Raw genomic sequence first — 12,898 nt, 5'->3', positions numbered from 1 at the left:
CAACCACATGAGGTAGATAAAATCATTACCACCATTTTACAGATGTGGAAAGTGAAATAGAGATGTTAAAGTAAACTGTTCAAGGTCATTCAGGTAATAAGTAAATGGGCTGGGGTCGGAAAACAAGCAGTCAGACTCTAGAACCTGAATTCTCTTTACTGGGCAGTTGGCCAGTATGGGGATCCAAACCCTTGTCATTAGTGTTATAACACCATGCTCTAACTGACTGAGCTAACTGGCTAGCCCTCGGAACCTGAATTCTTAACACTGTCCCACACTATGGGTGAAAACTACCAATTCTCAATGCCACCAACAGTATATTACTATATCATTTTCATCAAGGCCATCATCACTGTGGGCAATATGAATGTATTTTTTAAACTAACAATATCCTTTAAAAATTGTTTTATTTTTGCATTTCCTTGATTAACAGCTAAGATTTATTGTGCCAGGAAACATTCTAGGATTTTTATATAAAAATTCACTCAATTCTCATAATAACCTTGAGTAGAAATTAATATTCACCTCATTTCACAGTTGAGGAATAGGAACGACAAGAGGTAAGTAACTTGCTAAAGTGACATAACTAATAAGTGGCAGAGCTGGGATTCAATTCAGGCAGGTGGGCTCTAGGGTCCTGCTCTTAAGGACAATGTGACTTCCTAGAAAATCTGCTCTATTACATTACTCTCATTTCGGAGAGTGAAAATGCCCAAAGGTACAGAGAAGTATAAAGACAACTAAGGACGTTGACTAGGCTCCATTTTAACCAAAAAATCGACAACTTTTTAAGGAGTGAATTTAATATTATATTTAGTACCATTACATGAAGGGCTGGCATTTTCTACTCAAGAAGACAGTAGCTTTCTGGTTTCTACCTACAAAGTTTAACCACTAACTCTCAGAATACTGGAGCCATTCCTTCAGCAAGCACAATCCTGCAGGCAGACATTCACTCAACGTCTGCTATGATGCTAACAACAGCACGACGTACTAGAGAAAGAACCAGACTCTGGTCACAGCTCTTCTGCTAAGTCCAGCTGTGTGACTTAACCTTTTCTGGATCTGATCTCTGTTATCAAAAGGTCGTTGAAAGCAAACTTTAAAAAGGAAAAAATAAACAAAAGTGCTTTAAGTTAAAGTTACATGAATGTAAAGAATTCCTAACTACTCTTTCCTGGACCTAAACATACTCACTCATTTTGGTAGAAATGATTGATTTAATGATGGACCAAAATAGTGAGAAGTGAGATAGGAAACTGAACATTTTTTTCACTTGTCCTTCTAAGACCATCCAGGTTAGGATACTACTCAGTAAGTTTTTCTTCCCTTTGAGACTAAAATCCAACACTGTTCTCAAAAAATGAGCTGGGGTCAGTACACTGGTGGCCAACACAGCATTGAACCTTAATTTTTGACACCAAAACTCTTTTAGGATAAATTTCTCATGAAAAACAAAAATGCTTATGAAAGAACATGGGTCAGATAGTCCATTTTACCAGTGAGGATCCACACTGGAAGCACACATGAATTTGCATGTTATAGCTAATGTTACAGGAAATATTGGTGGCTCCAACCTTTTCTTTTATTGGTGGGAAACTACACCAGCATCTCCTTATAACATTCTCTATAGAAGAACATTTCATATAATATAGATATGTCCTTAGAGTGATGGTCCCACATGTACAATAGGAGTGAAATTCTGATGTCTTTTGTATTCCTATGGAAACTTCGACTGGAGAAATTTCCAAATGCTCTTGAAAGTCTTACAAACATAACACCATTATATTCTGTGTATGCATGGGCATGCAGAAATTTACCTGTTTTCCAACCTTAACTCCTACCCAACCTTTCCCCATAAGATTAATGGGGCCTGCTATGGTTTGAATATCTCCTCCAAAGCTCAACTTGAACTTGATCCCTACTCTAACTGTGTTAAGAAGGTGTGAAATCAGACTATGGTATTTGAAAGGTGAGGCCTTTGGGAGGTGATTGGATCACGAGGGCTAATCCATTCATGGACTACTGGGTTGATGGTGAATGGGTTATCAGAGAATAGACTGGTGGATTTATAAGGAAAGGAAGAAAGCACATGGACACGTTCTTGCCCCCCTGACATGTAATGTTCTGTGCCACCTCCAGATTCTACAGAGTCCTTACCAGGAAGAAGGCCTCACAAGATGGGCCCCTTAACCTTGGACTTCCCAAAATTGTAAGAAATAAATTTCATTTTCTTATAAATACACAGTTCCAGGTATTCTGTTACAAGTGACAAAAAACATTAATACAGGGCCCAAACCTTCAGGTCTTGCCAGCTGCACCGACTTGACAAATTCTCCACAATAAGTCTGTACTCAGTGCGGGTAGGAGGGCCATATTTATCTCGGCCACTTCTTCTATAACCATATCCACCTTTGGAAGTTTCAAATAGATAAGATTACTTCAGTGGAGGAAAAGGAAGAAATGACACAGCACATATACCCCTTAAATATATATATTACGTACCCCCCACCCCAAACAATAGCATGTATATTTTAATCCTATTCCCACCCTTAATTCTAAACTAGATTTAAAAAAAACCCAATCAGCTAAACATGAAAATTTAATTTAATTTACAAAGTTGTAAGTATATTCATTAATATTTGTATTTTAAATTAACATGCATAAATTAAAAACTATTAACAATTTAACAATTTAGAAATAAGTAAGCAAATTACTAAATCAGTTACTGATGTTACTCACAGTGATTAAAGTTTTTGTGAATATTTTATATGAATGAAAAAAAGATTTTCAGGCACCTATTTCAGTATAATCTCATCTGTGTCTAACCCTTGGGATCCTCACCACCCAGGTCTAATGGGGAAAGGTTGCGGTCGTCACATGGCTTCCTGTTTTTGGTCAGCCAAGGGCCACAATGGTTCAAAGAGCCACGCATGGAAAGGTAACCCAAGGTCAGCAAATGGAACAGGCAGTCATCTTAGCCTCAAAGGATTCTTTTAATTAAAACATTGAGGTCTTTGTTAAATCTATGTTAAACAATTGCATTACAGAGAAAAAAACAACACAAACACACATCATTAAACATATTTATAAAGTATTAAAACAAGAAATTTATGTCATTTAATTAAAATTAAACATTATCAAAGATGTTTATTTGCAATTCTACATTTAAAAAAATACATAATTTATAAAAGCAAATGGTTTAAACATCAGTGCATTTAAATACAATTAATTAATTACTTAAAAAAATTAACATTTAATAACAAAGGCATGTCACTGATACAAATATGCCCTTTAAATGCTTACTGCGTCCAGAACCGTAACTGCCGTCTCGACGTGGGCCGCGGGCATGCTCAACAATTACTCGCTCACCACAAAGGTCTTTGCCATTCAGTTCATAAACAGCATCATCTGCATCACGCAGATCATCAAACTCCACAAAACCATATCTAGAAGAGAGCAAACAAAATCCTGGTTAGCACCATTTTGACATCTAGCTTGACTAACATTAAAGAGAAAGCAACGAGGTTCATGCTTAGCAAAGGTTAGGTGGGTTTTGCAAACTAAGGATCAGCTTTCTCTTCTCTTTAGCTGAAACCACTTTGCTTTGTGCCAAACAGGCACTGCAAGAGGTAGGGAGACTTCTCAAAGTAGACTCCTATCTTTCTAGTACAAGGCTGGCTAGATATAAGAGAATACTTCTTTTGTCCCCCAAGGAGTTGGTGGCAACTGCAAAGACCTCCATAGGGATGCTTGGTATAAGGTATCAAAATATATAGCTCTATAAGACTGGATATTTGCTCTTTCAAAACAGCACATAAAACTCATCTTTTTTAGCTTTGAAAGTGATATCTTTAAGAACAATTAGACCTACATTAGGCACTGTGTATTAACTGTTAAATCATGTTTGGAAAACATAACAGGTAAAAATCACGGTATCTTAAATCTCTTCTGTGAAAGAAAAAAAAAGTTTTCATAGTTCCTCTTTTTCTACCTAAACAAATTAGTCACAAGTGAATTAACTTTTCTAGTGAATTAACAGTTATCAGTGAAAAAAACAAACAAAAAAACCCCAAAACTGGAGCTATTTACTTCCCCGTGAGATTCCAAATTAATTTCTGAAGTTTTAGATAGGCTGGAATTCTCTAATACCTATATACAACTGTGCAAACTTCTTTACATGGTACTGCTAGGAATTTCCCACAAAAGAGGTATGGTGGTTTAACATATCCAAAGGAAAACAAGCTTGCCAAAATCCTATTAACGCCTATTAAAGAGCACAATTTATAAAACAAAAGCACAAAATTCATAAGATGCTCATAAGCAAGGTTAAACAAACGTCCTGTAAACTATGTTATCAATAAGCATTTAGTTTGGTCTAACACAGCTGTGAAAAGTCTAGCTTTGTGACCTCTACCTGTTTAAAAAACAAAACCATCTTACTTATCACACCTAATCATAGAGCAATGCTACAAGCAATTTCTTTAAAACTCTAACAAGGTTATGTACACAGGCAAACACTGTTCCTCTGCATTTAAGCAAACTGATGCTAAAAACAGGTTCGAAGACTTGCCAAAGGTTCATCCAGCCTGCTGACAAAAATCGATTCCAGTTTCTTTAGCATGTAAAGTTGTACTCAGCAACATGTTCAATAAATGAGAGAACTAAGAATTGCTAACATTTTCTTTTACTAAAGAGTTCTATTCATACCAGAGCCTCTCAAGGTGACAATGTCCTAGGTTACCATGTGTAGGTAAAAACTTCAGAGCGTTCTTCATGCTGAAATGTCTGAGTGGCACTCAAACTTTGAGTCTCTGAATCTCAACTCCATTAAAAAATGTAACACAGACACACCCAGTTATTTAATGGGAGGTGTTTTGCAGTAACACAATTCAGAAGCCACCTATCTCAATTTATGGGCTGTGAAATCTTTAAAACATGGTTTCACACTTCCACAGGGTAGAATTGCTGAGCAGCTTAATAAGAATGACTTTGAACATACTGTTATATTTAACAAGGCAAGTAAAGCCTCTCCAAATCACTGATTCATTATGTTCAAAAGTGCCTTACAGTCCCTAAAAACCTACAGTAGGTAATACAACATAGCTGATTCTTTTTCCTTTCCTAGGTAGAATGGGTCATCAGGAAAGCTATACTATTATTTTCAGAGACCAAAAAAAAAAGGGGCACCTTCTTTAGTTGTCAAGACCAGTGGGTCTGCTTTGCCCAAAGCAGCACTGCTCTTGGCATGATGTGAGAGCCCGAAACCAAGTAAAGAGGGATAAGATAAAACATTTGACATGGGCATGATGAAATGGCCTTCACTCCTCTAAGAGTTACCCACTGGCTTTGCACCATTCAATGACCAGGACCGATCTACCGAAATGTCAAAATGACAATGACTCCTGAGGATTACACAAACATATCACAGGAAAATCTAAACTGTTTTCTTCAAAACAGTTAAGGTTTACAACTATTCAAGGTCAACGAACACAAGACCCTAAGTTCTGCAGGTCAACTGAGATGGAAAGCCCAACTACTGCTGATGGCATGTGATGTTTCTGTCAGACCCATGTGGGAATGCATTCTCCCAGACCCCAAGATCATCCTGTGCATCTTCATTCTGTTCCAAGGCACACATGTAGAACTCACCCTGACTTCTCAGGGAAAGAATGATGATCTGTTCAGTGGAGGTACAATTACTCAAAAATAAAAATTAATGCTCAGACAGACTGGTCTTTCTTCGCAAGCTGAGATTGAAGCAAGGCACACCTTGCCAATACTCTTCCCTGAGTTGTAGAAATAATTTGTGATATTAGAGGAAACTGGCTCCTACAGTCCCTAATATTTACTTCAAGGGGTCAGTTAGTAGCCACATTTTTGGGGTATCCAAGTCACTTATTAAAATAGCTGAACTGAGATCTAATTTATTTCATGAAAAATTTTGGCTACTCCTCTATGAAAAGGCACAAAATCTATTTGGCACACTTTGAGGTCAAAGTCCAGTCTAAGGATCAGTTCAGGTACTTTAATGTCACTTCTCTTTGCAACTGACATGCTGGGTGGATTTGGAAAATTAAAACACACAACAAACCATACCTGCTAGGGAATCTTGTTCTGAAAGTAAAGACCAGATCAGTGTGGCTGTTTCTACCAAATTACTGTTTATTTAGATCTGCTTTACTTGAAGAATGACTTTATTTCATTTAATAAGTAGAGAGAATGGGTCCCCAAAATAAGGCAGGAAGACTAGATAACAATAAAATGTTATCTAACATTTATTAAATAATCTGTATGTACTAGATGGTGTTATCTTATTTAATATTCATAGCACCCGAAAGCCAGCTACTATTATCTGTTTTAGAGATGAGGAAACTGAGGCACAGAGTATTAAATAACTTGCATTAAAAAACAGCAGAGCTGGCTTGTGGTCTGACACAAGCTGAAACCCATAACTGTTAAGATTGGAGCAACAAGAACTGGTCTGGTTCTTGTTCGGTTCTGCTATAAATCAACTCTGAACAGCGTATTTAAATCATTTTGTTTCCTTAGGTCTCAGTTTATTCACAAAATGAGGGAGCTATACTACACATCTCTAAGGTTTCTCCTACATATCTCTAAGGTTTCTCCTAACATCAAAAGTATAATACATAAATGTTAAAATGAGTACTCCTCTGGTTTAACAATGGAAAATTTCAACTCCAAATGTGGCATGTCCGGTCCAAGATGGTAGCACCAGAGGTATATGACAGCAACAGACAGACAAGGATAAATTTAATTTTTATCATCTCAAATACCTTTAAAAACTTATGTAAGGGTTCCAATCTCAGTTTTATTTAAACATTTTAACAGTCTCCAAATTAAATTTTAGTGCCTTCAACAAAGTAAAGCTCTTCCTGGTACTTAATACTGGAGAATCTTTTAAAATCAATCTCAACATTCCCTTTGTGCTTTGCAGCAAATAACATGAAACTCATCTCTTCTCTCAAAAAATACTCTCCTTTTGAATCCTTTGTCAAAGTAAGGAGGGATGTAAAATCTACACATGCATGTGTACATGCTATAATACGTATGCGTGAGTATATATATATTATATGCATACATATCTCTGGTGTGACCTGTGAATAAGCCTCACAAAACATAACCCAGGAGAAAAATATCTTTAATTCTAACTGCAGACACCCTTCCTCTTCTGCTCTACTAATATGCGTGAGTATATATATATTATATGCATACATATCTCTGGTGTGACCTGTGAATAAGCCTCACAAAACACAACCCAGGAGAAAAATATCTTTAATTCTAACTGCAGACACCCTTCCTCTTCTGCTCTACTAAAACAAAGACCATCTTTCAGAAATTCTAGTAAGAGAATGAAGAGGATGAAGGAATTCAGAAGAATGAAACATACAAATTTTTAAAAATCCCTCTCTAGCAGGGATTGGTAAAAACACAGTCGTCCACTATACCTCATCTTACTCTCAGATGCCACACCTTTCAATCTTTCTCCCCTATGCTATATGAGAATAAAAACGTGGCCTTACTATTAAATGTACAATACTTTCCAATTAAAAAACCAAAACCAAAAAAACCAAAACCAAAGACTTCCTTCAAGGACCCTCTGCTATTGCCTTTCCCATACAGTTTTCCTCTGGCCACCTTCTATCCTGACAAATTCAGTCAAAAGAATGAGGGGAAAGGGGAGAATGTGCTGTTATTTACCCTCTAAAAAAAGTGGGCACCATGGTTCTTACCAAGTATAGCCAGGTACTTGGACACCACAAACAAAAGCCATGCTGAGTTACATGGGCTGTTCTAAACTTTAGTCCATTCTTAGCCCTTTGCCAATGCTCTAGTCTTCCTCACTTGGTAGCTCAGGTTATCAGTCAGAACTCTGAAACGGTAGAACTGGAATGACATGTTTTAAAACTAAGGTATACTCGAAGACTTCAATTTTAGAAATGTTAATCACACTTCTTCACCCAGGAAGAATTATCATCTGAGCTTGTATTGTTGCTAAATAGGCTTTCCCTCATCCTAACAACCTATATCAAAGGTCCCAGATACCACTAAGCCTTCCTTTTCTGTGTGTTCTACAGTAAGAGATATAGTTTATCTCACCCTTTTCAGAATGGCTTAGGGTCATCTGTGTCTTCTAAACATCTTCAGTGAACAGGGAGACTGGAGAAAAGTCCTATCTGAAAAATGATGAGCATGACTTGCTCTAGAGATAGGCTGATCAATAGCTAAGTGGGCAGGGTGTGACTAAGGGGGTGCTCAATACAAGAAACTGCTGGGGAGTGGATATGAAGAGCAAGGGAAGCAAGCCTCCATGCGTGTGACTGCGGTCACCCACCAACACTGCTTACCGAGGGGCATGCCTTGGATGTTCTCTCTACAAGAAAAATGTGCCCCTTTCCACAGTGGATCTCCGCTCACCTTTGTCCTAAAACTGTGCCACATGCTTTTCTTTGTATGTGGACATGACAGTCCTCAGCCAACCATCAGCAGGATGTGAGTTTTGTTTTCCCAATGTGGTGAGCCATTCCCACATTCACTCATTTTCCTTGTAAGAACCGAACCTCTCCATGGCTGGTCAGGATTAGGGATGTTGCTGTAGCCAAGGAAAAATTTTCATCTGTTGAAGTTAACCCACGGGGTGGCTTGAACCCTCAATCTAGAGTCAGTAGCACTGTACTTTAAGGGCTGAGCCCTTAAATCTACCCTGAAAGAAATGGCATTCAGTGAACAGGAATCAAACAGCTTTCTTTCAAAGCACTCAGTGTTGGTCCTATGCTTCAGCAAACTTGGTCTTGGAGGTGCAGAAAATTAGGACACATTGATAGGACAGTAATAAAAATCAGTAATTTTTTTATGTCTGCATAAAGTGCTTGGAAAACTGTAGAAAGACACTTCTGCAACCAACTCTAGTGCTCAGGTGAGGCCAACTCAGAGAAAAGCTTGTGAACGAGAACAGTGTAACTGCCTCTGATTCCAAAGGTCTGCAACTTTGCAGGGAACCAGCGGCCAGCCCTCACAGTCCAATTAACCAGTGTCACGATCAACTGCTTGGAATTAGTGATTATGGTTGCAATTTGACTTTCCCAGTAACAGAGGGTTGTTTACAACCCCAAACTATGAGCTCCTACCACATGAAGTAGATTCCTGAGATCCTTTCCTATCTTGAGGCAAGAAGGAGGCTACTCTGGGCACTCTAGCCTCCCTTTCTTTAGTCTCAGAGGAGGGAGGGCCATCAAGGCCACCCGGAGAAGGTGGATGACTTACCCGTGCTCACTGAGTGGCAGAGCTGGGGTGCGACTTCAGGGCTCACCAGTACCCAGTCTGGGGCTCTTTTCACGTCGGCAAACTGGCAGTTCCCGCACACCAAGAGCTCTCTGATTAGAGCTAGTGTGGATTCCTGGTCTGTAAACGTTGGCCACAGCTCAGTCTGCACTTGATCTTTCCCCACCTTCAAAGAAGAAAACCTACCTCATGATTTCTCTCTTCCAGATCCCCTGACCATCTAATTCACACTTTTAACTAATACTAATATTCTCTGGTTGCTCACTGGGTCTATTGCCAACTTCTACGGTTTTCTTATTTTGCTGGGCCTTCAGGACTATCTCTACCTGTTTGACAATCAATTTATATAACTTCTCTGGTTGCTCACTGGGTCTATTGCCAACTTCTACAGTTTTCTTATTTTGCTGGGCCTTCAGGACTATCTCTACCTGTTTGACAATCAATTTATATAATTCAAGGCTATAGCCTATATTTTTACTTAGTCAGTCTATCTCATTACGTTGTAGCAGGAAAAGCCAGCTGCTAAATCATTCTTTTGCTTAGAGGTCCATAATTATTCCTAAATATTTTTGTGTATGTCATTCTCTAAACCTGGAACACCTTGACTAAACAAGTTGAATCATATAAATCTTCATATGCTTGAAAATTCTCTTTCATGAAGCCTCAGAAACTTGCCTGACTCCAATCATTTTAACACTTAGCTTGAGCACTTCTAATCATTTTTATGTTTTACATGGCAATGTTTTTGTGGCATTTCAAGCCTTGTTCTTTTTCCTTTGTGCTTATCTTCTCATTTGATTATGAGCTCTTTAATAATAATAACAAAGGCTAATTATCTGTTGGGTTTTTATCATAGTGCCTGGCACACAGTAAATAATTTATCACAGTATTTCACTCACTACTCATATCAAATGTGAAGGAATGTATTATTATTCCCATTTTACAATGAGAAAACTGAGGCTTGAAGAGATCAAGCAACTTGCTCATTGTCAAGGAGCTCATAAGAGGTGGAGTTGAATTTGAACCCAGATCCAGGACTCTGAAACCCCAGCTCTAAACCACAAGGTTCCACTGCCTTTTAAAGGCAGATGCTTTTTCTTCTCTCCCATAGTCCTAAGTATAGTCTTTTTCACTCAACAAATGCTGTTACTTGACCTAATGGTACTCTAACCTCCGATAAGCCAGGTTGTAGTAAAGTTTTTTGATACGATGGGGTGAAGTCTCCAGAGAAAAAAGAAATTGATCTTGGGGCAGGGTGAAGCACCTCTAAGCTGGGGGTATGTGACAACCAGGTTACTTTCACTCGTCTTTTGGTTCCCATTAGCCAGTGTCAGCCATCTGGTCCTTCCGAAAACATGTGTGGGTTCAGAACATAACAGACTAGAAGAATAGAGGAAAAATAAGATTATTCTGTGCAATCCCCATTCTGGAGGTCCCATATCAACCCTCGGAGTCTGTCTTTGGCTTTAAGGTTCGGCAGAAATTAGACCAGCACAGAGAAGATAGAGAGTTGGACCTAGACGTGGTGGATGTGAATGGATATTGACAATATTATGTATTTTAAAATGCATTTAATTAGTTTTGCAAGGAATGGTGACTGGGAGTAAAAAATATAAGCATGAATGGTGAGAAAAAATGGGCTAGAAATCAAATACTAGATGGGTTACAGACTTCCAACTATGTAAGAATTATAGCAGCAATCAGAAATGTGCTTTGCAGATGATAAGCATCTAAGATCTGAGTTAATTTTGATTAATTCCAAACTACTATGAACACAATTACTCCAGACCACTAGACTCTTTCCTTCTTCAAATTTCTTTGTAATAATAACTACTGCTATTTTTTGAATGTCCTACTATGTATCAAGTATTATGGTAAGTGCTTTACACACATTATAACATTTAACTCTGAGGCCTACTGTGATCTGATAGGTGAAGAAACTAAGACTTAGAGCAGCTGAGTAACTTGCCAATGCAACCTAAACACCTGGGATTCTTCAAACTCAGGTCCTAACCTAAAACCTACATTCCACCACCATGTTCTACTGCTTCCTATACACGAATGGAAAGAGGCAGTCCATAAGTCCAGAGTTTGACAAACACAAGCTCTGGGAGCACAGAAAATCAGTTTCATCAAATTATGTGCTGTAGTATGGAAGACAAATACCCACATGAATATTAGCATCTTAAAAGTATTAAATGGCAAGGAAATACCATTTATGCATCTGATGTATGCTAATACTAAAAAGGCAACAAGTCACTAAGAAATCTATATCTCAGCCATGGGAACACAAATATATTGGTGGGAAAATTAAACTCATGAACTTTTCTCATGAATTAAACCACTTGTTGAAAAAACCTCTAATGATAAATAAACTCAAGCCCATGGTGTTGAGACCACAATGCAGATATCAGCCCATCTCTAAAGGAATATTCACATACTGGGGTGAGGAAGATAGAACAGAAACAATCATTATCCTAAAAACTATACAATAATACAAAATTCTTCCAGAATAGGAGTTAGAGTAGAATCTGTATCAAATATGAATTTAGTCTTACTTTGTAACTGTTGTGTAAAACTATCTGCCAACTTGTTTCAACTATCCAAAACTGTTTCAAAAATGAAGTTTGCTAAGTTATTTCACTTTTACTAGGCTGCCACCATATTCCTATAAAATGGGACTACCCAGGAAGCAATATATTTGCACTCCCCTGTCATAACTAAATGCATTATTTTGATATTTAAAGTCAACATGGATGCTTTCCTTAAAGGGGGCAAACAATCACACCTGGGTCCATCTCAACTTTCTGACACTTATCAACACTAACGGTAAATGAAATCAAAAGGTCTCACAAAAAAATGGGGTCAGCTATTCCCTGATGACACACTGAAGTTTATGAAGACTCAACCACAAATCAAAGAGCAATTTAAAAAAACTCAAGAGATGAAAGTTATATTACCAATTTAGAATAAAACTCTTGGGATATAAAATAGAACGACCATATGTGTTACTTCTACTTAATGAAATAAAGGGACACTAAGCAGGCAGCACTACATGACTCCACACCAAAGCTACAAACAAAACAAGTTCATACTTACCTTTAAAACACAATATGAGCAGGCTGCCAGGTGTTAAAGCCTCATAAAGATTATGCCTTTGGGATCATCTTGGCTATTCCCATGTCCCTCATAACTGCCTCCTAGTCCCTGGGCTGCAGTTTGTTTCTTCTTTTTGATTAAAGATGCCACTCCCCATGCTATTTCTTGGGGATGCCCTTCCTTTGAAATTGGCCATTTCATTAATTAAATATTTTTATAAATTTTTCAAATTCTTTTAACATTAATGGATCAAAACCTTCATTTCTTTTTTTTTTTTCCTTTTTGTCTTTTTTCGTGACCAGCAACGGATCGCAACCCTCAGTGTCGCGCCCGTACCGGACCGGGACTGGCAACGGGATCGCAACCCATGGTGTTGCCCCCGCACCTCGCTCAGCCAGTGAGCGGCCGGTCTGTATGTGGGATCCGAACCCTCGGCGGGAGCGCCGCTGCGCTCCCAAGCGGCGCCCTGTAGCAGTGCGCCACCGGGCCGGCCCGG

General features: G+C 38.4%; 1 protein-coding gene across 1 annotated transcript in view; it reads right to left on the bottom strand.

Annotated features, from left to right (window-relative positions):
• The window catches only part of SRSF4 (serine/arginine-rich splicing factor 4), a 27,716-nt gene that overhangs the window by 6,304 nt on the left and 8,514 nt on the right, over positions 1-12,898 (bottom strand). The window contains exons 2-3 of the mRNA XM_008568670.1: positions 3,307-3,449; positions 2,300-2,412 (exon numbers count right to left, since the gene is read on the bottom strand). Of these exons, the coding sequence (XP_008566892.1) occupies positions 2,300-2,412; positions 3,307-3,449 (256 nt within the window). The remainder of the gene's footprint in view (positions 1-2,299; positions 2,413-3,306; positions 3,450-12,898) is intronic.

The sequence above is a fragment of the Galeopterus variegatus genome, unplaced genomic scaffold (assembly GCF_000696425.1).
Source record: "Galeopterus variegatus unplaced genomic scaffold, G_variegatus-3.0.2 Scaffold431, whole genome shotgun sequence".
NCBI classification, from domain to species: Eukaryota; Metazoa; Chordata; class Mammalia; order Dermoptera; family Cynocephalidae; genus Galeopterus; species Galeopterus variegatus.
This window is presented reverse-complemented; position numbering and strand designations above follow the sequence as displayed.